The following is a 24,944-nucleotide window of genomic DNA, read 5'->3' as shown; positions in this document are numbered from 1 at the left end:
TGAATCATTAGAAGCTGGCTGGCACCGCAAATGGAGATTTTTATTTAAAAAAAAAACAGTAAGTACAAAGGAAAACATATATCGCATATATCGATCTATATCTCATCTGTTGATATCAAATATTGATGTGGGTATGTAGATGAGTTGAAATTCAATGTTCTGGGGTCCAAAGCGGTATCCAAGGCTGTTACTGGAGTAATTTTTCCGTGTGCCCCATGGGGCACCTTTATCCATGGGTCCCTTTAATCTCGATTTGGCAAGAAGTGGTCCAGTCATAAATCACCCAGCCCTTGGCATTGCCAGCTGGTCAAAGGCACCACACCTCTCCACCAGCACTTCCATTCTTCTGGCTGAAAACCCTGCTTTTCTTTCTCTGCTTGCTTTTTATGAAACACCCTTTTTGTCAGCTGTTAAAATGGAGTTGCAAAGACAAGTGGAATTTTCTTTGTTTGGGGCATGATGAATGGGATCTCTAGACTGCTGTTTCTGAAGGAAATCCATAGAGACAAACCCAGGAGAGCGCGGTTCTCTCCAGACCCCTTGCCATAGGTCTTGTATTGTTTTATGGCACGGGAGGAACCCTCCAGTGGAACAATGTGTTTCCTTACTGCAGACTTGAAAGCTCTCCTTGGGACTTATGTCTTGGAAGGGGATGTGATTTGTATTGATGGCATACCAGAGGCTTATTAACTTACACAGCACTCAGTGTTCTTCATAAATGAAAAGTGCTAACCCAGCCATATGTGGTTATAATATATATATATATATATATATATATATATATATATATATATATATGTGCTATGCCCAGGAAGACATCTTTGAAAGGAATAATGTCATCTTTTATCTTTTGTTTGTTTGTTTGTTTTGTTGCTCTTAAGACTTTCTCTAAAATCTCCAAATACAAAGAAACATAATGGGAAACTAGGTCCAAAATACTAATTATACTAGGAGTCATACTTGTTCTTTGAAAATGTACGTTCTTAGCTAAATAACACTGGTAGCATACACACTATCAAGAAAGGTTAGAATTAGCCAAGCATTAGGGTGCTTCTCTACAGGACTAGCACTCAACAGCTAGAGGTAGGGTGAACCCCCACACTCTACTGGAGTCTACTGAAGAACTTCACATTCACAGTCACCCCAGTGGCCCTGGTGAAACTCAGCAGGTCCTGAAACAAAAAGGGAACAAAGGAAAGGGACTTGTAGGGAGGGGGAGTTAGGAGGTGGAAGGGAAAAAACGAGGGATGGGGGTGAGAGAAACCGGAACACATGAAACTGTCAAAGGACAAAATATGCAAATAAATACTAATTTTTAAAAAGAAGTAGGGGTGGGGGTGATAACAAGGGTCTCCCATTCTCAGGAGAAGGGGAGAAAGGAATGGGGGTGGGAATTTGTGTGAGCGGGCACTGGGAAGAGAAGGGAGCTAATATTGAGATGTAAAGTGAATAAATAAATCAATTAATGAAAGAAGAGAAAGGTAGGAGAGTAGAAGCATTGGGAGTTCAAAGGTCGCCTTGAAACTTTGTTTTTAAAACAAGCACTACTGCCCACTGAACCACCTCCTGGACTCAGGCGGAGGAATCCTATGTCCTGGATGTGGTTCATGTGTGGAGGAGAGCCCTGCCAGGCTTAGAACAGCATATAACCCACTTGTTAGTTGTTCCGTCTCCCTAGCCCATGTGATTTAGATTGGCTAGTCTATGCACTCATCCCTTCTACTAACTTGACAAGCATTTACAATAAGAGTTCTCTAGTAGTGGGCCCTGTTCTGGGACACAAAGATGACAGTTCTATTTGCTAGCAGTTCTGAACAGTAACTTCAGAATCTTTATCCTGTGCCCCCTAGTCACACTTTGTCACAATGCTAGTTGGTGTTAGTGAAACTCTTTGAGCTTTCTGATGTACTTCCCACACTTTGCAAATGAAGATAAACAGTCCTGGGTGCTGGTAGAAAGCCTTCTTTGAAGTCCAGTGTCCTTTGGAACGCTCGCTTTAAATACTAGACACCTAGCAGCATCTGTTCCCTGAGCTAAGCAGTGGGAACCCAGGCTCGTTTGGACACCGAGACTCACAAAGAAGCATGGTCATTTAGGCCACATCTGGCCAGGGTGACTTTATTAATTTTCTTTTATTTACTAGTCTTTATTTGACAGCTACAATATTTTATTTCCCAGAGTAGGATCAGCTTAGCCTTTAACTCTTCCCCCATCTGCACTTCATTTTCCATAGAAGACATGTAAAAGCGTTGGGGGAGAACTGTGCCTCATCCTGCTGTATCTGCCATTCTTGTTTCATTCCAGGGGCCTCCAGGACCCGGAGGACAAGCTGGGAACCAAGGCCATTTGGGAAGCCAAGGAAACAAAGTAGGTCACACTCTTTATTACAGCCCCTCCAACATTGAAGTCTGTGCTACCCGAGAGAGCTGCGGCTAGCTGGATCAGCCAGAGCCCTTTCAACACAGAGGAAAACACATCTTGTTGCCTACAAGCACTGGCTGGATTCTTGGAGAGCCAGCACTCTCTAAGGACCTGGGTGTGGACCCAGATGAGGTCAGGGGCTCTAGCTCAGCATAATCGCACTAGGGGCTACACCCCATTCAACTGAGGGATCTCAGGGCAAGAAGGCTGCTTTGGCAAGCACGTCCCTCCCCTGTCCCACCCTCTTGGCATCATTCCCTCCTCCCTACATCTCTCGCTTTTTCCTTCTCATATCAACCTTGCTAAAGACCTTTTAAGATGCGGGCTTCTGTTGTTAAAGCCAGGTGCAGGAGAGGAAGGCCTGATCTACAGCAAGAGCTTTATGGGTGTTTATGAATGGATGCAATTCTAGTAGCAATGATACCCAGGGCATGAAATCAGGCCTAAAGACTTTAGAACATCCCAAAGACAGTGATCTATGGCATAAGAGAGACAGGGGGAAAAAAGAGGCCAAAATTGAGGTTTAAATAAAGCACTGTTAGGAATAGTTCTGTGTTAGAAAAAGAGACATCAAAAAAGATACAGACTTGAAGGGGCCTTTAGGACATAAAGACTTTGAAGAAGCAGAGTGAAAATGGTGGGGGGAGGGGGCTGCAACTAAAGTTAGCAATGGGCAGGAAGGCATGGGGCTTAGAGCATCCTAGGAGGGTTGATTTGAAGAATTATTATTTGCACAAAAGATTTTCTGACTGCCCGTTGTGTAAAGATCAATGTAGTCTGTGTGGCTGAATCTTCTGTCACTGGTACAGCACTAATTGTTTTGAAGATACAGCCAGACTCTTGGGAGATGTTAAGCAGACAGCCCAGTGTAGACTTTTTGTTTGTTTGTTTGTTCGTTTGTTTTGAAGACTGAGAGCTTGGGAACCAGGAGGCTAATTGCTCGCTCTCATTGCCTCCAAGACCAGCAGGGAGTGGAGGAGTCAACAGGATGGAAACTTGTCGTGTGGTGGTTCCATAAAGCTCTTCTCTCAGAGAACGGAGGCAGAGGGGAAGGGCTAGATGACCCAGGGATTCCAGTGTGACTGCTGACCCTGCCACACAGGCAGATGGCTGTGAGGAAGAGGGAGTGAGTGGAAGAACGAAGGGAAACTGCTCTGGGATCAGAGGCAAGGGCTGGGCTTGCATGGAGACTTGGGCTTCTGAATCGTTCAGGTTAAAAGGACTTTTAAAGGAAAAGAAAGGGAGATGGAAAAGGGTACAGAAAAATCCAGGCAGGGAGGCAGGCAAGAGCCACCACATCTGGTGGCTGACAGGTTCCAAAGATTAGACCCAACAGGGCAGCCCTGGAGAGGAGAAAGGAAAGAAGCACTGGGCACATGTCCGGGCAGAGACAGGGACACAGAGTAGCCATCCACTCAGTCAAGGAATTCTTCATGTAAAGGAGAGGAAAGGATATCTGCCTTGAGTCTCTCCTTGAGACCAAGCGATGGTTTCGAAAAGCATGGAGGGAGGAGTGGGGAGAGATCCCACAAAATACCTGATCGGTGCTCCTGAGAGCTATCAAGGTCATTCAGAAACACAAGTCTGACAAGTCACCCAGTCTGGAAGAATCTATGGTGACATCCCATTGAGTAAACTCCCGGGGACCTGCAACCAACAACACATACTAGGTAAAAACAAGGGACCAAAGAACTGGTTTTGGTGATGATGATCATGAATTCCTATTGGTTGGTTGTCTTGCTGAGCATGAATGACCTGCAATTAACAGGTCAGCCATGGGGGAGGGAAAACATGTGGGGTGCCGAGGACTCTGTCTCTCTCTGCAACCGTTCTGCACCTCTAAAGCTGTCTCAAATTAAATGTTTTAATTTCTTAAAAAGGGAGTTCTCCCTTCTTCCAAAGGCCGTGTTCATTTTCCCAAGTAGCCGAGGTTCCCCCAAGGCACTGCTGAGATCAGCGCAGAAGCCATGGGACGTGCTCTCCTTGTCAGAGACCTTCCTGGACTGATCTACCCTCAGGTCTCTAGCCTGATACATCTGCCATCCTCAGAGCTAGGTGGTTTGCACAGGTCACCATGAGAAACAACTTTGTTGATATTTTTAACAGAGATATTCCTTCCTAGATCAAGATGGGGGCATTGTCAAGGCACTGAGTGGCTGAGACAGTGAACTCCCCTCAATAATAAATCCAACCTGCCAAGACTGGGCTGATAGATGGATGGTTGAATGTCCCTTTGGACAGCCAACATCATTTGTACAGTATATGCAAGCCTGGATACAAACCCATTGCTGCGGCACATTGGACTTAGTTAAATAGTGCCTGCAGCCATCATTTCTGATTTTCCCTTACCCAAACAACGTAATGAAAGTTGGATGTGGTGGCTCATACCTGCAGTCCTACCGCTGAGAGGCCAGGGAGGGAGGACTTCCACAGAGCCAGAGCCAATCTGGGACTAGAGCGAGACCCTGTCTCAGATAAACAAAGCAACCAACTTAGGGCCTGTCTCATTGCTCTGTTGGACAGGGAGAACCTGGAGACCTGGGAGAAAAGGGAGCAGCTGGCTTTCCAGGTCCTCGGGGCCTGCAGGTGGGTCTGTCTTCACTTTTGATCTGTTCTTTGGAACCTTTCACTCCAGTAGTATATCAGTTCTTTTTCTCTGTGCTCGGGCCAAATGCCTGACAAGAAGTAAAAGTGACGGAAAGCTTTATGTTGGCTTAGGGCTCAAGGGAGTACGATCCATCGTGGCAAGGGAAGGCAAATAGGCAGTGGCATGTGCCCCTGGTCGCATGGCATCTGCAGCCAGGCAGCAGAGAATGAGCAGGAAGTGGGCTGGACTATAAAACCTCAAGGTCTGCTCCTACTCCATGGCTCCACCCTGTGCAGGTTCCACAACCCTGCCCAGAAGTACCACCAGCCGGAGACCAAGTGTTCAAACACACGACCTACGGGCTGACAATACTCACATCATAGCAAATAGACGTCTGCATTGCATCTCTGGGGAATGCCCAGAGGAGCTTTAAAGACTCCCATCTCTATCTAGCTTTATTGTGTCCTAGCTGTAATTGAGAGAGGCATCGCAGTCATTTGTAATTGTTCCCTTGGCCAGTGTTTCCAAGGCAGCAGACATCATGGACATGATGCTCTTGAGATGGTAAAACAGACTAAGCTCTTTCTCTGTAGCATCCCCCCAGGGCCTCCTCTGATCTGCAGGACCTCTTTATCAGAAATCATTCCACCTTTATCAGGAATCATCCCCCTTTTACCTAGGGCTTCTAACAAACATGCAATTTGCAGGACTTGTTTGTTCAATGAACTAAAAATAGATTAGAGTTGAAGTATTAACATACAGATGGTCTCTGAAGAGTTGATTAATAATGCTGCCTGCTTTTACTGAATGATGAACGCACATCCAGCATCCTCTCTTGATTTTTCATAATATCACATAGATGAGTAGCTGTAATTGTCATGTCTCTTGTACAGGGGCTTTCTGTGCCCTCACCAGTGTCCCCGGTACCCATCCTTCTAGAGGACCCTGCTTCCTAGTGGTTCCTGATAGACTCCAAAATCTATCCCTCATGTCCTGTAAATAAGCCCACCTCTCCCTATCATCTGGATGCGTGTGATTAGCTGCTTTGCTTGCAGGGTGACGATGGCAGTCCGGGATATGGTAGCATTGGCCGCAAAGGGACAAAGGTAAGTTGTGCCCACTGACGCTGGACCTATTCCATTGGCTTTTGTTTGCTTCTTTGGCCCATTAAGAGAAAGAAGGCAATGTATAAAGCAGTCTGGTACAATTCAAAAATCCATTTTAATAGTTCACTTATTGATGTCCTATGAGCTGTATAGTAGAAAGTCGTGCCAGGGTTCCAGGAGCAGGTGAGAATTGAAAGTTGAAAACTAATCGTCTGTGCTTTTCTGTGAAGGGTGGGTGGAGCCTGGCATGTTCCAGCTTGAACTGCCCCTAATCTTAGCAGTTCTGTGTGTAACTCCACTTAGGAGCTGTCCACATTTTGTCTTCTATTGTTATGACTTCTTCAGCTATTGGTGAGAACTTTTAATAGCATTTTTCTTAATGCATTTGTCCAAACAGTATCTTAAAAATAAAAATGAATGATTATCACATTACTGGATATGTGAGTGCTTGAAAATAAGTAAGTTGACTGAAGCCCAGTGATATGCTAATAAAGCTGCTTTAAAGTATCATCATAGGGCTCTTGCCTCTTGCTCTCTTGCTCCCCCTCTCTCCACATGGTTGTGGCCCCGTCCTCTACTTCTCTACTTTCTCCCTCTCTCTGCCTTTCTCTGCCTCTACTACCCTCTTAACTCCTCTCCCCATGCCCTGAATAAACTCTATTCCATACTAACAAACAAAACAATATCCTAAGTGGCTAGGAAGATGGTTAAGTAAGTGAAACACTTGCCTTGCAAGCACGGTTGCTTGAATTTGGTCCCTAGAATCCATGTAAATAGCTGGATGCAGTAGTGGCCATTTGTAATCCCACTGCTGCTGAGAAGCGAAGCAGAGTCAGATGAACTTCGGGATCTCCTGGTCAATTAGTCAGACCTACTTGGTAAAGTTCTAGGCCAGCCAGCGTCCCTGTCTCAAAATAAAGGTGTAAGACATCTGAAGACTAACACCAAAGGTTGTTCTCTGCCTTTGTTTACATGCACATACACACATGTGCATGCACAAACCCATACAACCCATGTTTATACATGTACACACAATCATCATGAAAAATACCCAATTATCAAAAATCAGAAAATCAAAAGATTTTTTTTTCTGAAACAAACAAACAAACAAACAAAGTTAGAGATCCATCGTACCGATCTGAGCAATATGGATTAGTCAGTTCAGGAAGAGTAGAAGGGACCAGTGGACCACTATGGAGTCCCACAGGAGATGGTCCAAGATGGTATCGGGAGGAAAAGGCTAACTTGCTAAAGATTTTTAAGAATTAAAAAAATGAGGTGTTTGGTAATGTCCAACAGAATATAGGATAACTAAAAACATTAATATCCCACAGAAAAGGAAATATTAAATAGCCTATGACATTGCATGTTAGACTCTATAAATCAAATACATACAAAGTTTGTTATATTAATGTGTGTGAACATGGGGAGTGCATGAGCCCGCATATGTGCATATGGAGGCCAGAGGTTAACATGGAGTGGGGGTCCTCCTTTATCCTGTTCCACCTTGTCTTTTGAGCCAGGGTCTCTCATCAAGCATGGAGCTCTCTGATGGGCTGGGCTGGCTGGCCACTGATCCCCTGGGATCATCCTGCCTCTATCCAATGGTGCCAGGCTGCCAGGGATCAGACTGCCCTGCTCCCAGACTGAACACTCAATGCATGGAGCCATCTTCCCACACCTCTGCTTAAAATTTGTACATAGAAATTTAAAGTATAAACTCAGAATATACTTAGAAGAACTTTTGCCCCATCATGCTTAAAATGCATTTTTTACAAAGCTGGACATTAAGTAGGACAGGGGATGTGTTACCACTACAGGTAGGAAGGTTTGGGTAATTTTTCTTTTTGCCTTTTGAATTTTTTGTGTTTAAGTATTTTTTTTTTTACATCAGAATAAAGCTTCCTTTTTTTTGTAGATGAGTGATAATTAGAATTTGAGAAGTGAGAAGAACAAGGGTTTGGTTGATGGAATCTATATGTGCAAATTCAAAGTGTGCCCTTAACACTGGTCATTGGTGTTCATCAAAAGCTTTAAAAAGTTGAAAGAAAATACAGTTTAGGGGCTGAGGGATAGCTCAGTAAGAAAGAGTATTTTCCACAAAAACAAGAGGACCTGAATTCAAATCCCCAGCACTCATGTAAATGCTAGACATAGTGTGAGGCTTTTAACCGCAGCTTGGCAGGGTAGGGTAGAGATGGCTGGGTCCTGGGAGCTCATGGCTAGCCTAGCCAAAATGCTGAGTTCCAGGTTCTATGAAGGACCTGGTCTCAAAAACTAAGATGGCGGGTGTGTTAGAGAAGACACATGCTATCCTCCTCTGGACTCTACTGCCACCCATACACACACACACACACACACACACACACACACACACACACACACACACACTCATACACCACACCACACACATTGATACAGAAAGAAAAGATGGTTTATTTTAAATAGACATTTCTCATCAGGTGAGGGTAGGAAACCTCTTCAATGAGTCTTTGATCAAAGTAACGTAAATAAAGGACCTTAAGATGAATAATCAAGTCTGGACTCTGTTTCAACTTTTTAAATTTCTCCATTGAAACCCATCTGAGAAAGGTCACTTGTCACTCAGAGACACATGGCCAAGTGGCCCTCTCTTCTGTGACATACACTCAGATAAAACACAGGCCCTTTAGAATTACCCCCTCCCTTTCTCCTTCAGTACTTCCTAGCTCTCGTCTTAGGTTGCCAGCCTGTATGTGTAGCCCATGAGTAACTGAATTTAGAAACTGGAATTTGTTCCTCTGAGGGTTGCTGTCTAGCTTCCAGTGGGGTCACCCTTTCTTGATGCAGTGTTAAAGCTAAACAAGGAAGATGATAAAATGAAAGTCAACATGAATTTCTTTGAGCCAAGTGTGTATGTATTGATTTCCTCTGTTGTTGATGGCAGGGGCAAGAAGGATTCCCTGGAGAGAGTGGACAGAAGGTATGTGCACTTCACAGTCTTGAGAGAGTCAGGATTGCTCCAGACCCAGGGGATGTACCTTAGGACAGTTAAATGAGAAACAAATATTCTTCCTTAGCATGGGGTAGCATAGGAAAGAAACAGGTTGCCCTCCCCAAGCTTTAATATGATCTGTTAGTTTAGGAGTAAGAACTTTTAAACTATTTCAAGCTCTTTTTTTATAGGTAAAGGAAATAAAATAATCCTTAAAAAGTTTTCACCTCAAACACGCTCCTTCCTTTATTTTTATCATAGTGTAAGTGGTGGTTCTCGATCTTCCTAATGCTGTGACCCTTTAATACTGTTCTACAACCATAAAATTATTTTCATGGCTACTTCATAACTGTAATTTTTCTATTGGTATGAATCAAAATGTAAATATCTGTGTTTTCTGGTGGTCTTACTTGACCCTGTGAAAGGGTTGTTCCATCCCCAAAGGGGTTCATGACCCACAGGTTGAGAACTATCAGCTTAAAGAAAAGTAAAATGTCGAGAAAATAAACCCAGATGGTAAGATTTAGCCTGACTTAATTCCGCCCCCCACCCCCCGCCCTTTATAGATATTTTCTAAATATCTATAAGGATATTTAGAAAAACCACCTGTCAGGTCACAAGTCAACAATGCTAATCTCTACCTCAGTGCCTTCCATTTCTCTGGCAAGTTTTACTGAACTCAGTGTTAGGCCCTGCAATAAGGTCAGAAGACCAAAAAAAAAAAAAAAAAAAAAAAAGGGGGAGTCCTTGGTTCTCCGTGGAGCCTGAGTTCTGGTCTGGAGGACTAAACCATGAGCCAGTGGATGACGGAGTGTGCTGGAGAGAGAGCAACACAGGCTTTGTTTTAGTTAAAAGACAAAATGTATAAGACTTTACATCGGAATCAATTTACAAACAGATATGCCTCTGTAACATGTGTATTTGACTTCAATAATGATTTTAATTTTAATGTATTCATTTAGGGTGATACTGGGGACCCTGGTGATCCAGGAGAGGCTGGTCCCAAGGGAGCCAGAGGCAAAACGGTAAGCTATCCAGAGGATAACTTCAGCTCATGAGCATGTGGATATGTCTGTGTGGAAGAGGAGGGAAAGAGACTAGTTGATTGATTATGTTCATGTGCGTGATGTGTGTGTACACACCTGCCTGGTGTATGTTCATGTCTATGTGTATACAAACAGATCAGATACCAATGTTAAGTGTCTTCTTCAATCACTTGCCATCTTTTTGTTACTATTTAATAAAAAAAAAAAAAACATTGTATGGAGTGTTTGCCCGCATGTATCAAAGTGTACTTGTGAATGCCTGTTGCCCACAGAAACCAAAAGAGGGTATCAAATCTCCTAGAACTTGAGTTACAAGTGGGTCACAGTCATGAGCTACCATATGGCTGTTCAGGAACCAAATCCAAGTCCCAGGCAAGAGCAGCAAGTGTTCTTCAGTGCTGAGCCATCTCTTTGTCACTTCCATCTTAGTGTCTAAGACAGGGTCTCTCACTGAACCTGATACCTACCTCTTCAACTAGACTGGTTGGCTGGCAAGCCCCAGGCATTACTGCACTCTCATCTCCCAAGGCCACCAAGAAGACAAAGAACTGTTTTAGTGAACACATTTGCCCATTCTGTTGCCAGTATACCTTTCTTAACCTTTGGAAGTTAAGTTTTTTAAAAGGAATTTTTGTAATCCAAAGAAGGTTTTTGTATTGACAAGTTATAATCAGTTTATCCAGTCTTCCTAGAAAACTTTGTGAAAACTGATATCCACTAACATCTTGCTTTGATTCTCAAAACTTTTGTTGAGCTACTTTTAATAAGGTGTCTCACTTACCAGGTTTCCCCTGAGCTTTGTGAGACGTCTGGATGTTAAACTGAATGCATCTTTATTAGTGTATGGGAGAATCAAGTATCGCTTAACGCTTTATGTCACTTAAACACAACTCTTCAGCACATGTCATAGGCGTCAGCTCACCTTGGCTTACAGATGGTTAACAATGTGGCAGTGTATTCCTTTTACCAGTGTCAGGAAGACGTAGACAGAAGAATCTCAAGTTCAAGACTAGCCTGAGCTACAAAGTGAGCCCATGTCTCAAACAACAGGAGGATAGAAGAAAGGAGGGAATGTTTGCATTTGTTGACTGTACACTTGAGATTGTGCATAAATGAGATTTTATTGTGGTGGGACACGCTTAAGACAACTGTTTCTCAAAAGTCGTTGCCTCTTCCCCTTCTAAATAACCTTGACTGGAAAAACTGATCTATGACCCTGTCAATGAACAAGATCTTAGAAAAATAAAAGAAAAGAAAACCTTATAGGAAAACATGTACTTGAGGCAGCTTGAGGTGTGTCTTCATCGTGAATTTTGCTGTGATCTAGTTTTTCTCTATAAGCTGAAGTCAGAACTTTCTGTGTAGGGCTCACGTCTGGAGGTTGTAAGGCTTCACAACAAGGAGCGTCCCCTCCCCCTGCTGCTCCCAAGGGGGCTGCTTCCAGCTGTAACTCTTGTATGTATCTTCAGATGACAATCCTTTATCATTTTACCCTCAGCAATGACGAAGATGAATATAATTAGGAAAATAATTGGGAAAGGCTTTCAAGTTAATCCAGATGTCATCTGCATTGAGACATCTCTGGATCATTTCCCTTGGCTTGTTAATGGAGCGGTTTAACTTGAACATCAGCAGCATGCTAACAAGTTCAGCCATTTGTCGGGGCCCTCCCTACGATAGTAACATGCATCAGTAACACGCATTATATACTTAACCGATAGGAGACATGTGGGCTGGTGTCTTGGCCTCTGGGGATGCGTTTTAGTTCCTTCTTTGTTCTTCTCTATGTTGGACTGTTGTAACTTACTGATTTCTCGCCCTCTAACTGCTCCATCCCCCTCCTTGACATGAGTAATATTTGGATTTGAAATTGAAGTTTAAACACTGAAAATGTCCAGGTTTTCCCCTGGAAGAGCAGCTGTTTTTTCTGGAAAGATTTAGCCTTAAATTATGAATGTCTTTTCAGGTCTCTTGGAATTATTCTATTCTTAGCTTGAGTTCACTGAGTTATAGACTTTAAAATCTGTAAACCTGTTTTAGCTGTGCATATATGTATATTTGTATGTATATTTTTAAAAAGAACTAAAAAAGCCAAAATCTTTGAACAGGTTTCAAGCAGGGATGTGGGACTCTGGCCATCTGGAGCTGGAGAGCTTCATGGGGAGGCTGCCCGTGGGTGTAGAGCGTTTAAGTGCATCCGTGGAGCCTCCACTGGATCCCAGTACTACCCGGCCTCCTTCCCTAATCAGAGTAACCAGCTATGTCTCCATACACTGTCATGTAGGGTGGCAAAACTTCTCCCAATAGGCACTTCTGCTGAAAGAGTCAGGCAGCATCTTACATTTTCTTATTTAAAATAGCTTTTATCTTTCACCTTAAAAAGTAAATTTATAAAGGCCAAGCCAGGCTGTGGCCATGGCTCACGGTAGAGCACTTGTCTGACTTATCCTCACCACCACCCCCCCACACACACACACAGCACAAAACCAAAAGTGGAGCCCACTCTGTTCTCCGCCTTCTTCCTGCTTTCTGGTCTTTGAAAGCTTCACTCATCCCAGGAGGTTGTCTTGGAATTGAAAGTCTGTTTGTGCTCTCTGAAGACATTTGCATATGCAACAGGCAGGTCGTGAGCAGCCCTATCTGTTTTCCCTGTTGCCTGGTATCCAATAGATACTGTTCTGCAGGGACAGTGCATCTATCTGGCTGTGAGGTCTCCTCTATTCCTCCCACACTTCTTTCCCATCTTGGAAAACTCTGCCAGGAACCTTGTATTCATTAATATTCTTATCACTGCGGTAAAGTATTTGATACAAACACACTAAAGAGAAAAAAAAGGGATTATTTTTGGCTCTCAGTATCTGAGGATTTAGTCTATGGTCATTTGGGTTCATGCTTTGGGGCTCATGGGCAGAACACCATAATGGTGGGGAGCAGACTGGGGACAGTCTGCATATCTTTGGGTGAGTTACTCCTCCAGCTAAGCTCCACTTCCTAAGCTTCAAGAGATCCCAGATAGGGCCAGCATCTGGACACCAAGGGTTCAGAACATAAGCCGGTGCAAGGGGAAACCCTAACAAGCTGATAGGAGGAGACAGGCGCCTGGGAGGTTTGATGATACAGTGACCATCTGAAAATGACTTCTATTGCCTCCAGATGTGTCAACAGCATGGCGAGTGTACAGCTCTGGGTTGGAATTACTTCTTTGGAATTTTTTATGTTTTCCATTATTTCTGGCGGCTTTTGTTGCTTTGGTAAGTCCAAGGCTGTTCAGATTTCTATAAACTAGTGTTTTCTCTCTGAAACCCATTGGATCACCTCTGAAATCTTCCATGGATTTTGTTACTGGCATGCGGTCCATTTTTTTCCCACTTTCCTGAGAATTAGCAGGTCCCTTTACCCTGAAAATAGGTCCTCTTTTGTTCTAGGAAATGCTTGTTATTTTGTTAACTTTTGACCTTCCCCAGCCGAGCTCTCTACTCTGTATATTTGAAATATCTATCATTTGGTATAATGATAAGAGTCCCTGAGTTTACTTCGTATGGTATTTATTTTATAGGTACAACCTCTCTTTGATGTTCTCCTTTCTGGAAAGGTATCTTGATTTTATTTTTAACTTCTGTCCCATACTTTACCTTTGAAGAGCTGGTTGCTGAAGTCTGACTGTTCTTTTTCTGTAGTATACTGTTCTTGTTTCATGACTGAAGCATCTCATCTCTCTGAGGATATAAGTGGATATTTTTAGGTCCTCTTTGTTCAACATGGTCAGTTTCCTCCAGGTTTTCCTTCTGTCTTGATGTTCATCTCTTATGTATCTCAAGAATGAGCAGTGCATTCACATTGAGAATTGAGTACAAAAAGTCTAATAGGAAACCCTGAAGTCAGGATCAATTTGCCAGATATGAATTTCCCTGACTCAGTCTGCTGGACCTATGCTTAACAACCCTTCACTATTGGTAGTCTATCTTCTTTGAATTAGATTTCCCTCTGAAAACTCCTTCTACCCTTTTTTAGAGAGTACGGATTCTGATGCCAGTTGAGAATACACAGGCAATGAGAGCTGGAAGCTCAGGTTCATATTTCCACTTGGTCTCCCAGTTCAGTGTGGTAATATTTGTCTTCAGCTCTGCCGAGAGTCCTACTCCTGATTTACCTTTGCGTTTTGCTAGTGGGGAAAAGTGTATCCAACTACATGGTGACATTTTCTCCACTAGTCCTCCGTATTTAGCCTCTTCACCTCTGCTTCTGGAGGCATCTGGCCCTGACAAAACCTGAGCTTTCTGGGAATGTATGATACTACACACACTGGTTCTTGGATTTCCCTGCTGCTAGCTCAGGGCTCAGACTCCTCAGCTTTGCCAGGTCATCTCAACATAACACCTAAACAGCTGCTTTCCAGGGTCCAAAACATTCAGACTCCCTTCTTTTTCTTGTACTATTGATTTTTACTTTAAAATCTATTATTAAAATATTAGAAAGGGGCAGACTTGTCTCCTTTTCTTTTTCTTGAAGGTAAACATAACTTTTGAATAAAGTGAGGTCATTAAGTTACGTTTTTTAATACTGTCAATGTGATTTGGGCACTGGAAGAATATTAATGATTATTAACTTCTCTATAGGTGGTGTTCTTATAAATTAATTTTTAGATAACTTCATTTATTACTGTAAAGGTTATAAATCCTGTAGCATTAAAAAATGTATGTATGTGTGTATGTGTATATGTGTGTTTGTGTGTGTATGTCTGTGTCTGTCTGTCTGTCTGTGGGTATGTGCATATGAATGCAAGTGCCTACAGAGTCCAGGATAGGGAGCTGGGTCTCCTAGAGCTTGAGTTACAGGTGTGAACCTCTTGACATGGGTGTTAGGGACCAAATTTGGGTCCTGTGGGAAAGTAAGATGTGATTTTAACCACCAAATCATCTCTATAGCCCTCCTCTCCCGTGGCATTTTGAATAATGAAAACAATGTTGTTTCTTAAATAACAAATGCAGGCTGGAGAGATGGCTCAATGGTTACGAGCACTGACTGTTTTTCTGAAGGTCCCGAGTTCAAATCCCAGCAACCACATGGTGGCTCACAACCATCTGTAATAAGATGTGATCTCTTCTGGGGTGTCTGAAAACAGCTGCAGTGTACTTAGATATAATAATAAATAAACCTTTAAAAAATGCATAAACAACCCCAAATTCTAGCTTTTCTAGGACAAGCTGTATTGTTAAATGTGCATAGAAAAATTTCTTACACACAGTAAAGAAGACAGCTGTTGTTCTTATATTACTATCGCCATTATGCCCTTTCCGTTACAGAGATTTCCAGCCAGCCATTGACTGTTTTGTTGTTGCTCATTTTGTGGTCTAGCATGTGATCACAATTTTGTGTGTGTGTGGTTTTTTCAATTTAATTACCTTCATGTTCTTAAGAAAACCACTCTGCCTTGATCCAACAAAATTCAGAATTCTAGTCTTAGTAATTCTCACTAATAATCAGAATTGTGTATATATACATATATATGTACATACATACAAATATATACATATGTACATACATACAAATATGTATATGTATATATTTATGTCATAATAGCATTGTTTGTCAGCAACATCAAACTTAAATGCCAACAGCAAGGAGCCAATTGAATAAATCATGTTATATCCACATAGCCATGAAATACCATGAAAAGTTACTTTGTGTATAAGAATATTTAGTTATAGAAATATATATATACATATGTACATATGTATATATGTGTGTGTATATATATATATATATATATATTAAAAGGTAGCAGGGATACAAGCATGGTAGTACATACCTGTCATTCCAGAATTTGGGAAGCAGAGGCAGGAGGATTATGGATTGGAGGCCAGTCACAGCCATATAGGAAGAACTTTTATAAAAGAAACAAAACCAAAATAGAGGCATTAGCAAAAAGTATGGTATATATCATTTTTTAAAAAGACATCTTAATACCAAAAGAACAAGAAAAGTAGCAGAAAAAATTAGCAAGTAATATTTTAAGAACAAATTGATTGTTGTCCCTTCATGTATTTTAGAAATCTATCAATTTTCTAAAATGAAAATGGATTTTTTTTTTGCTTTGGTATTTCTACTTTTGAAATAGTGTCAATATTTTAAATTTGAATTTAAACCATTCACACATATATAAAATATGGTTTTAAGGTGACTTAATTCTACTTTGAGGTATCTGCTGGGATTCCAGGAGAGCCAGGATCCCCCGGGGAACCAGGACCCCCTGGACGAAAGGTAAGTGGGAATATGTCCTGTAAGATCTTTACACTTTAGAGTTCAGGGCATGGGCCTGCCACTTTTCAGGTGTGTACACGTGTGTGTGTGTGTGTGTGTGTGCGCGCGTGTGTGTGTGTGTGTGAGGGTGCACACAGGTGTGTGAAATGATGAGCAGTGTGTGTGATTCAAGTTGTGTTCCTGTGGAACATATCTGGACATTGTGTGTGGCAGGCACCACTGCATTTTTCTTTCAATGTTTCTGTTTGAGAGAAGCCAAGACTCTTCCTGTTCTACGATGGGACTGAAAATAAATGTTAAGTCAGCTTTGTTCTTGCCACTCCCTGACCCCTCCCCACCCAGACACACACAGGTGTGTGTACTCATTCATGTGGGGAAGGATGCTGAGTGAGCTCCTCAGGTGTGTGAGGCTGAGCTGACCCCTTTGTTCATCAGCCGTGGATAGGAATGATCTAGGATCATCTTTAGCTGCTGTACCACAGTGCAGATGTAATGTCAGGTGGAAGCTTCCAAGACTTGAGAGGCAGCTGGGGACAGATGGCTCACCCTTTGCTAGTGGCAAGCTCCAGGGCTCTGTGGGCCTCCGTCAGGTGGGCAGCTCCATCAGGTTCTCGGCATTTTTGCCAGGATTGGAGAAAAGTGGCCTTGAAGGTTTGTGTGCACACTCCCAATGCCCTCTTTCACAAGGCAGTATGTGTCCTACCTGTGTTCTTTGTTCCCATTAACTTCAGAGAAGTAAACTCTTTGCAAAGGGTTCCAGGGAAGTGTGGGGATACATCTGGCCATAAAACAGATTTTGCTTATTTCCTTCCCTAGGGCATGAAAGGGGCCCAAGGACTGGCTTCATTTTCCGTATGTATCTCCTATTGCATCAGGGCGCTCTGAGCATGCTGTTAACTTTGTTTATAAACTTCATGACCCAGAGATGTGGTTCATTCTCCATGTTTTATTTTTGAACTGCAGACATGTGACCTCATTCAGTATGTGCAGGACCACAGTCGTAAGTACCCTGCTGAAAACAATCCCCCTTACCCTACACCCAGCCTATTCGCTTTTTAGAAGGAAGTTAGCCAAATGCGCTCTCAGAGCAGAAGCAGTTTGCCAACATTAGAGATGCCGTGAGTAAATTTTGAGTCTGTGGAGAGGTGAGGGTGCCTAGTAGATCACTTCTGCCTCTCTGGTGCCAGAGTGTGTGCGTGTTGGGACCTGTTCCCAGTGTGGTTTAGTCATGTACACTGTAGGCTTTCAACCTGGGGCAAACGGGGGTCAGAACACGCCTGATGGTCAGATCAGCCGAGTTTGAGAGGATTGTTAGTGTCAGACAGTAACCACAGGACTGAGGTCGGCAGTGGCAAGAGGCGGCTGTGTTAATGTGGCCGGGTGGGTGGGAGCCCCGGCTCAGCAGTGGCAAGAGGCGGCTGTGTTAATGTGTTTGCTTTGTGCTCTATTGCTCTTTTCCTGGAATGATTGACTGGAAAATTTATAGTAACACTTATTCTGCCTATAATTTTCTCTCTCTCAAAGAATGGAAAAATCAAAAAGATATTCAGATTTGGCAAAAGCGCTTCTGAATTTAAGACCCTCATAACAGGGCATAACCCTTAGTGTTGTAAATATCAACTGATGTTATAATTCGGTATTTACATGCACCTACATTGTGATGAATATTGGTTTAAATATGTATAATACTTCCTGAGTAAATACAGCAATTGAAAGGAAGAGTTAAAAGTTTCTTCAAGCTGGGCGGTGGTGGCGCACACCTTTAATCCCAGCACTTGGGAGGCAGAGGCAGGCGGATTTCTGAGTTCGAGGCCAGCCTGGTCTACAGAGTGAGCTCCAGGACAGCCAGGGCTACACAGAGAAACCCTGTCTCGAAAAAAAATTTTTTTTTTCCTTAAGGCATTTTTGGGAGAAAACCCAGATAAATCAGAGCCCGTTTCCATAGAGGGTGTTACTCCTAGAGACACAGAACTTAAAAACAAACCACTATTTGTTTTATATATGCATATGTGTGTATGCTCCTTGGTGTATTGCAACACATGCCTATGGAAGCCAGAAGAGGACATCAGATCCCTTAGACTGGATTACAGATGGTTGCAAGCTACTGTGTAGCTGGAAATCAAACCCAAGTCCTCTCTAAAAGTGCCAAGGGCTCTTGATCACTGAGATATCTGTCCAGGCCCAGAGATTCAGAATTTTAATAGTTCTAGAAGCCACTGAGTCAAGCTGCTCGGGACTTTGCCTTTCCCATAGCAGAAAGGAACACAGGTGGGAATCCACACCTATACCTTGAGCCCATAGAGATAGGCCATTTTGAGGTTGAATTAGCACAGTATGTTTCTACCTGACAGGTGAGCCAAGTGACTAGTAATGATGTGTGTTAGAACTAAGAGTGGGAACTGGTCCTTCAAAATGTGAGGGTTCCACCTAGGACATCTGATCCAAAGTACACAAAATTGTTTCAGAAGTATGAATTAGAACACAAAAGGAGTTAATAACTTTTATTTTATAAAGGCACACAGCCATGTGGATATAGTCAGGGCTTCTTCCAGACCTGGTCTTGCAGGGGAAGGGACCTCTGCAAATTAGTGGCCTGAAGAAGCACTGCCCAATAGGATAGTGCCATGGTGGAGATGTCCCCCGCACCATTCAGTAGCCTAGTTGCCAGTCGCATGTGGCTTTGGATACAAAGGTAAAGAGTATCACTGAAAAGCTAAATTTTGCATTGAATTATTAGAAATGTAAACTGTTACCCGTGGCTTGTGACTATGCAGTGTGGTTCAGCCAATGTTTATTTCTTCCAGAGTACATCTATCACTTTTAATTATATGATACACAAATATGTTCATTCGCAGGGGGACCCTTCCCAGATGCCCAAACATTTTGATTGCTTACATAATGTTACATGTGGAAAAGGTCACATCTGACCTCCATGTGACAAGCTGCAGCCAAAATATGGGCACACTAAATACAGTGTATGGATTCTCACCTTCAGTTTATAGACTCCATCTGTCCCCAGGAGACCTCATTATGTATATATATAAATATCCCAACTGAAAAAAATCTGAAATCAGTAATACTAGCAGCCCCAGTCTTTCAGATAAGAGAAACTCAACCCATTCAGGCATATATCATATGTACATATAGACACACTTACATAGATATATACACAATTTTATATGTACATACATATATGCATATATATATCTGCATATATGTGTACATACTAAGGCTTAGGATATAGGTCACTGGTGGATCCCTTGCCTAGCTTAGGCAAGAGCCTGGGTTCAATCCCCAGCACTGGAGAAAAAAAAGTAAAAATAAGATTCGGGCCTTTGGGGCTGTCACACAGTGGTACAGTCTTTAGCTAATCATGAGAAAGTGACACAGGCCCTGGGCTTTGTCGCCATCGTCCTCTATGCCTCTTCACAAGGAAACCATCAAATAGCCAAACACACAGTATGATGTTTATGCGCATGCATGTGTATATATGTGCATGCATGCATGTATGTGCATATAGTTGACATCTATAGATATGTAAGAAGTTATAAAGAGGGGTCAGGACCCTCTAACTTCCCAAATTGAGCTCAGCTCCTGCAACACCATGATCCCTCTCAGACAGAGGGTCTCCATGTCCCACAGCTGGCTGCAGGGTGCTGATTTATGGCTATGTGTCGCCCCTCTTCCCCCAACCCTTCGCTCTGGATGGAACCCCTCTGTTCCAGGATGCAGGCCACAGTCTGTGTTTTCTCTAGACTGTCTGTTGCCTTGAGTATTGAGTGGACATGGCCTCACTGCTCTGATTTTCCTGAGTGGTTGAGAACCCTGGTGTCCTACCAAGTAATAACCCTGTCTCTTTTGTTCTTCCTCCCCAGCTGGCAGACATGGTGAGTGATTTTCGTTTACAGCATGCTTTACTCAAGCTCCAGGGTGTGTTCCATCTGGAAGACGAGATCAAGCATGGAGATGATAGAAATTGGACCTGGACGGCCTTTGCTCACACGCAGAGCAGACTCCTGGCCTCTAAGAAGCTATAGCTGAGTTTTACTACCATTTTCCACTGGAAGCCCTTTGGTTGTGAAGCATATGCTAATGACATGCTAATGACATGCACCATTCATCTACCTGATGTTTTAAAAGTATCTTTTCTCCCTCCTCCCCTCTCTTTCTCTCATCTCCCCTCTATCCTCTCCAAATCTCTTTTCCCATTCCACCTCTCTCCCTTTCTCTTCCCCCACCTCTGTCATGTCTTCTCTGTAGTTCAGTGATTAGAATGCAGAGGGCAGAATGAGAATAGGATCAGATGACAAGTAAGAGAGATGTGCGTTGGTGAGGGTGCCGAGACTTTGTAGCTCATGCTTAATGCTAATTGCCAACCTGCCTTGGTGGCTTTTAGCCTAATTTTTTTTATGTATTTTACCAATGCTTATTATATAATACATTGGTGTCAGCCTGATATAGACACAGGGATACACATACACACACACACACACACACACACACACACACACACACAGAGGGAGAGAAGGAGAGAGAGAGAGAGAAAGAGAGAGAGAGAGAGAGGGATAGAGAGGGAGAGAGAGGGAGAGAGAGAGGGAGAGAGAGAGGGAGAGAGGGAGGGAGAGAGGGAGGGAGAGAGGGAGGGAGAGAGAGAAGGAGAGAGGGAGGGAGAGAGAGAGGGAGAGAGGGAGGGAGAGAGAGAGAGAGGGAGGGAGAGAGAGAGACATACACACACATCCCCTTACATAAACTCACCAGCCTTTACCCTCTGCTAACTCAGTCCTTTAATAAGGATTTATTGAAAACCTCCTGTGATCTAGTCTTTCGTCTGACCTGGGGACGAGACTAACAGCAGACAAGATCCATTACACATTTCATTTCTCACAGAGAGTCCAGATGGAGACAAATGGAAGAATTAAGAATCTGAGATAAAGCATAGGCTGTACCTTAATGGGATGGAATAATGTCAGGAACAGGGGTGGATACTTTTTGGACCAGGGCTTTTCCCTGAAGCAGCGAACTTGAAGTCAGGACTAAAGGAGCCACAGTTTTTTTAAGTGTAATGCAGAGCTGTGGAACAGAGGAGACTTAGGCATTCTCTAGAAAGCTACAGAGAGCAGTAGCCCTGTGACCCAGTGGTAGGGAGAGATTAGCACATTAGAAACAAAGGAGGTGGAGCTAGAAGCTGCATCAAGCTGGGTGGACAGACTTCTGATCCAGAATTAAATGAGGTCACACAATCTTGGAAAGAAAACCACGTTTTTTCCCTGACAGCCTGTCGTACGTATATAAGCAAAGGTATGCGTGGGCGCAGTGTACCATGTCCAGGAGTGAACAGGAAAGGAGGGCAAACATTAGGCGCTGAGGAGGGACTAGGTGCAAGTAAAGAACACATGTAAAGCTAATTGTTTTTCTAGTCTCACTATGTTGTGGATTCCGTAGGTTTTCTTTGTGGGTATGTGGATAAAAATGTACTTGGCAGCGAGGCTGCAAAATCTACCGTGGAGTGGCTGTTCTAGCCGTGCAGATGTCCACTATGAAGTATAGGCTTTGGATCTGCCTAATCTCATAATCATTTATTACAAATAACTTTAAAATAAAAACTCTTACTCACTAATATGGCCAGAGGACAAGCTGGTAGGGTGCTAGTGTCTAAGTAGAGACGCCACCCGCCTTTAGCAGAAGCCATCATCTGGAGAGTACAAGCTCTCTGGAGCCCTTGGGATCCTGGAAACAGCTTCTTGGGTTTGAGGCTGTACTTTGAATTAGCCCTTAAGTATATTTTTTTCCTTTGAAAACTAAAACTTTTTCTGTGTTTTCAGGCTGCACTGTTAACCCTTTCTTCCCTGTATCCCTAAATTATACCAGCATCATTGCTGGTTTTGTACCGTATACAAAACAACCCAAACACAAAGCTAGAGGCATCAAGTCCACATTTAGGATTCACCTTTTAATTGTAAAATTAACATTACTTTGATTTTTGAAAAATCTGCTCATCCCACTAATTAGACTCAGAGGCTAATAAATTATGTCTCTGCTGAGATGAACTGATTTGGTGTCAGCACACATGATAACTGGCAGTGGAGGCACTCCTTTGGTCTGTGGACCTCTGTAGTTCAGGATGATCTTGAACTTCTGATCTTCCTGGCTCTACCACTCAAGTGTATGAGTACAGGCATACACTACCATATCTGTCTTATGTGTTGCCGGGGTCAAACCCAGGACTTTGCACATGCCAGATGAGCAACCCACTGACAAGGCTACATCCCTTAGTCCCTTATCCTCCATTTGTTTTTTAATTATAAAAGGGGTCTCCACAGCCATTTTTTGAAAGTCCTTTTCTCCTTGTTTTTTTTCCCCCTCATTAAGTGAAAAGAATTTGTTTTAACATGATTAAAGTACAGATGCAAACAACCACGCCTTTGAGCCAGCCGGCTTCTGCAGGGTTAAGGAAATTTCCAAACAGGTCCTACCATTTTAGAAGGACTGGGTAATTAACTTACAAGTTTGATACCAAATCATGTTGATTTTAGACTGGCTCTCTTTTCTGCTTATCCCGGAGGAGCATATAGCCAGCTTTTAGAACAGCCATTTTAATGATTCAAGCTATAAACATTTAATATTTTATATGTTTTAATATTTGGGTTATTAATTATTTAATGCTTAAATATTTGAATAGTTAGCATTTAAAATGATTTTGCTTTCCATGTATTGCTTGTAGGCAAACATCCTACATGACAGGAGGCATTTTTTTTGTCTTTCAGGAAAACCTGAGTGCCCAGTGCATCCAACTGAGTTAGTGTTTGTCCTGGACCAGTCCCGGGATGTCACAGAGCAGGACTTTGAGCGGATGAAGGGGATGATGGTCTCCCTAATTAAGGATGTCAAGGTTAGGGAGGCCAGCTGCCCCGTGGGTGCCCGCATTGCCATCCTAGCCTACGACTCCCACACCAGGCACCTCATCCGTTTCTCAGATACCTATAGGAAAGACCAACTGCTCAGGGAAATTAAAGCTCTTCCTTATGAGAGGTCCTCCGACAGCCGGGAGATTGGCAAAGCCATGAGGTTCGTCTCCAGGAATGTCTTCAAGAGAACCCTTCCAGGGGCTCATGTGAGAAGAATCGCCACATTTTTTAGCGGTGGTCAGTCGGCCGATACCCAGTCTATTACCACAGCCGCCATGGAGTTCAGTGCCCTGGACATTGTACCAGTGGTGATTGCGTTCAGCAGCGTGCCCTCCATCAAGCGTGCCTTTTCGGTAAGCAATGCATAAAAACCCTTTTTGTTTCTGTACTTCACCAATATTCAGAAACCTCATAAGAAAATATACAGCTACATTTTCTTGCCTTCGGAACATGGTCATTCCAGTTAGCAAAGTACAAGGGTAGGTGTTTTATTGCTATTTACCAAGCACTGGGTAAGCTATGTGTTCATTATCCTGTTGAAGTCTTACAACTACTGTGCAAGAATGAAGATTAGTGGGTTTTTTTTTCTCATTCTGTAGATGAAAAGGCTGAGGCGAGACAAGGCCAGCTTCCGGCCCAGGTTCCACGGCTGCCAGAGCAGAGCGGCGATGTTAGGCTCTGATGCTCAGTTTGCTTTGCCACAGCTTCCCTAGCTATTTACCGCGTGGCCTCTGCCTCCAAAGAAACTAAAATCAGGAGGCTAGTAAACAGATAGGAGTGTCCTTGAGATGGCCATGACAGTAGTCATTGCTGTGTGGTTTTTGAAAAGCTAGCTACTTAGGTGTGGGGGCGCACCCCTGTAACCCCAGCACTTGGGAGACAGAAGTATGAGAACCAAGAGTTCAGGGGCATCCTTACCTACCTGGTGTGTTCAAGGCTGGTTTGGGGCTATGTGAAAATCCGTCTCAAAGTCTGACCTGTGGATCTGTGGAAACAGCTCAGGAAAATGCATTAGCACCTCAATTCAGGTCCCCAGCACCCATACAAAGGCTAAGCATGAAAGTGTACAGCTGTAAGCCCAACACTGGGCAGCAACAGATGGCACTCTAGAGCTTCCTGGCCAGCCAGCCTGAAGGAATGGCTGGGCCCTAGGTTCAGCTGTCTCAAAAATCAAGGTAGAGAGTGACTGAGAAAGACATCTGGACATTTGGCTTCCCCATGGATGTCGCATTGTACAAATATACAAAAGAACACATCCATGTATCACACAGACACACGAAAGCAAAATAAATAAACAAGTAGGCTGATTTTATTTTTAAACTTCAGTTATGTAAAAGTCCCCAGTTTATAACAGAAAAGCCATTCCGACTAAAGCTTCTTCGATTAAGGACTGAACCAGGCATGGAGCATCCCTCAGTAAACCGCCAGGGATGGAGACATCCACAGCTTCCCATCCTTCATCACAAAAGGCCCACTGGCCCCAACAAAGCATCCTTGCAGTGGGTGCCGCCCCAGCACAACATTGGGCTCCCCGTTCATGGAGAGTTCCAGACAGCAGTACAAGAAGAGTACTGAGAAGTACATGGGAAATAAGTCTCAACATTTGACAGTTCATGTGAAGAGTAAATGGCATGCCGCTGTGCC

General features: G+C 43.2%; 1 protein-coding gene across 1 annotated transcript in view; it reads left to right on the top strand.

The window, feature by feature from the left end:
• Nucleotides 1-24,944, top strand: part of Col6a6 (collagen type VI alpha 6 chain) — a 137,978-nt gene that overhangs the window by 93,566 nt on the left and 19,468 nt on the right. Inside the window, exons 24-33 of the mRNA XM_031346192.1 lie at nucleotides 2,305-2,367; nucleotides 4,945-5,007; nucleotides 6,064-6,114; nucleotides 9,041-9,076; nucleotides 10,051-10,113; nucleotides 16,333-16,395; nucleotides 17,212-17,247; nucleotides 17,359-17,395; nucleotides 20,271-20,282; nucleotides 23,160-23,653. Coding sequence (XP_031202052.1) covers nucleotides 2,305-2,367; nucleotides 4,945-5,007; nucleotides 6,064-6,114; nucleotides 9,041-9,076; nucleotides 10,051-10,113; nucleotides 16,333-16,395; nucleotides 17,212-17,247; nucleotides 17,359-17,395; nucleotides 20,271-20,282; nucleotides 23,160-23,653 — 918 coding nt within the window. The remainder of the gene's footprint in view (nucleotides 1-2,304; nucleotides 2,368-4,944; nucleotides 5,008-6,063; nucleotides 6,115-9,040; nucleotides 9,077-10,050; nucleotides 10,114-16,332; nucleotides 16,396-17,211; nucleotides 17,248-17,358; nucleotides 17,396-20,270; nucleotides 20,283-23,159; nucleotides 23,654-24,944) is intronic.

The sequence above is a fragment of the Mastomys coucha genome, unplaced genomic scaffold (assembly GCF_008632895.1).
Source record: "Mastomys coucha isolate ucsf_1 unplaced genomic scaffold, UCSF_Mcou_1 pScaffold23, whole genome shotgun sequence".
Lineage (NCBI taxonomy): Eukaryota > Metazoa > Chordata > Mammalia > Rodentia > Muridae > Mastomys > Mastomys coucha.
The sequence above is the reverse complement of the archived record's forward strand: the minus strand, read 5'-3'. Positions and strand labels throughout refer to the sequence as shown.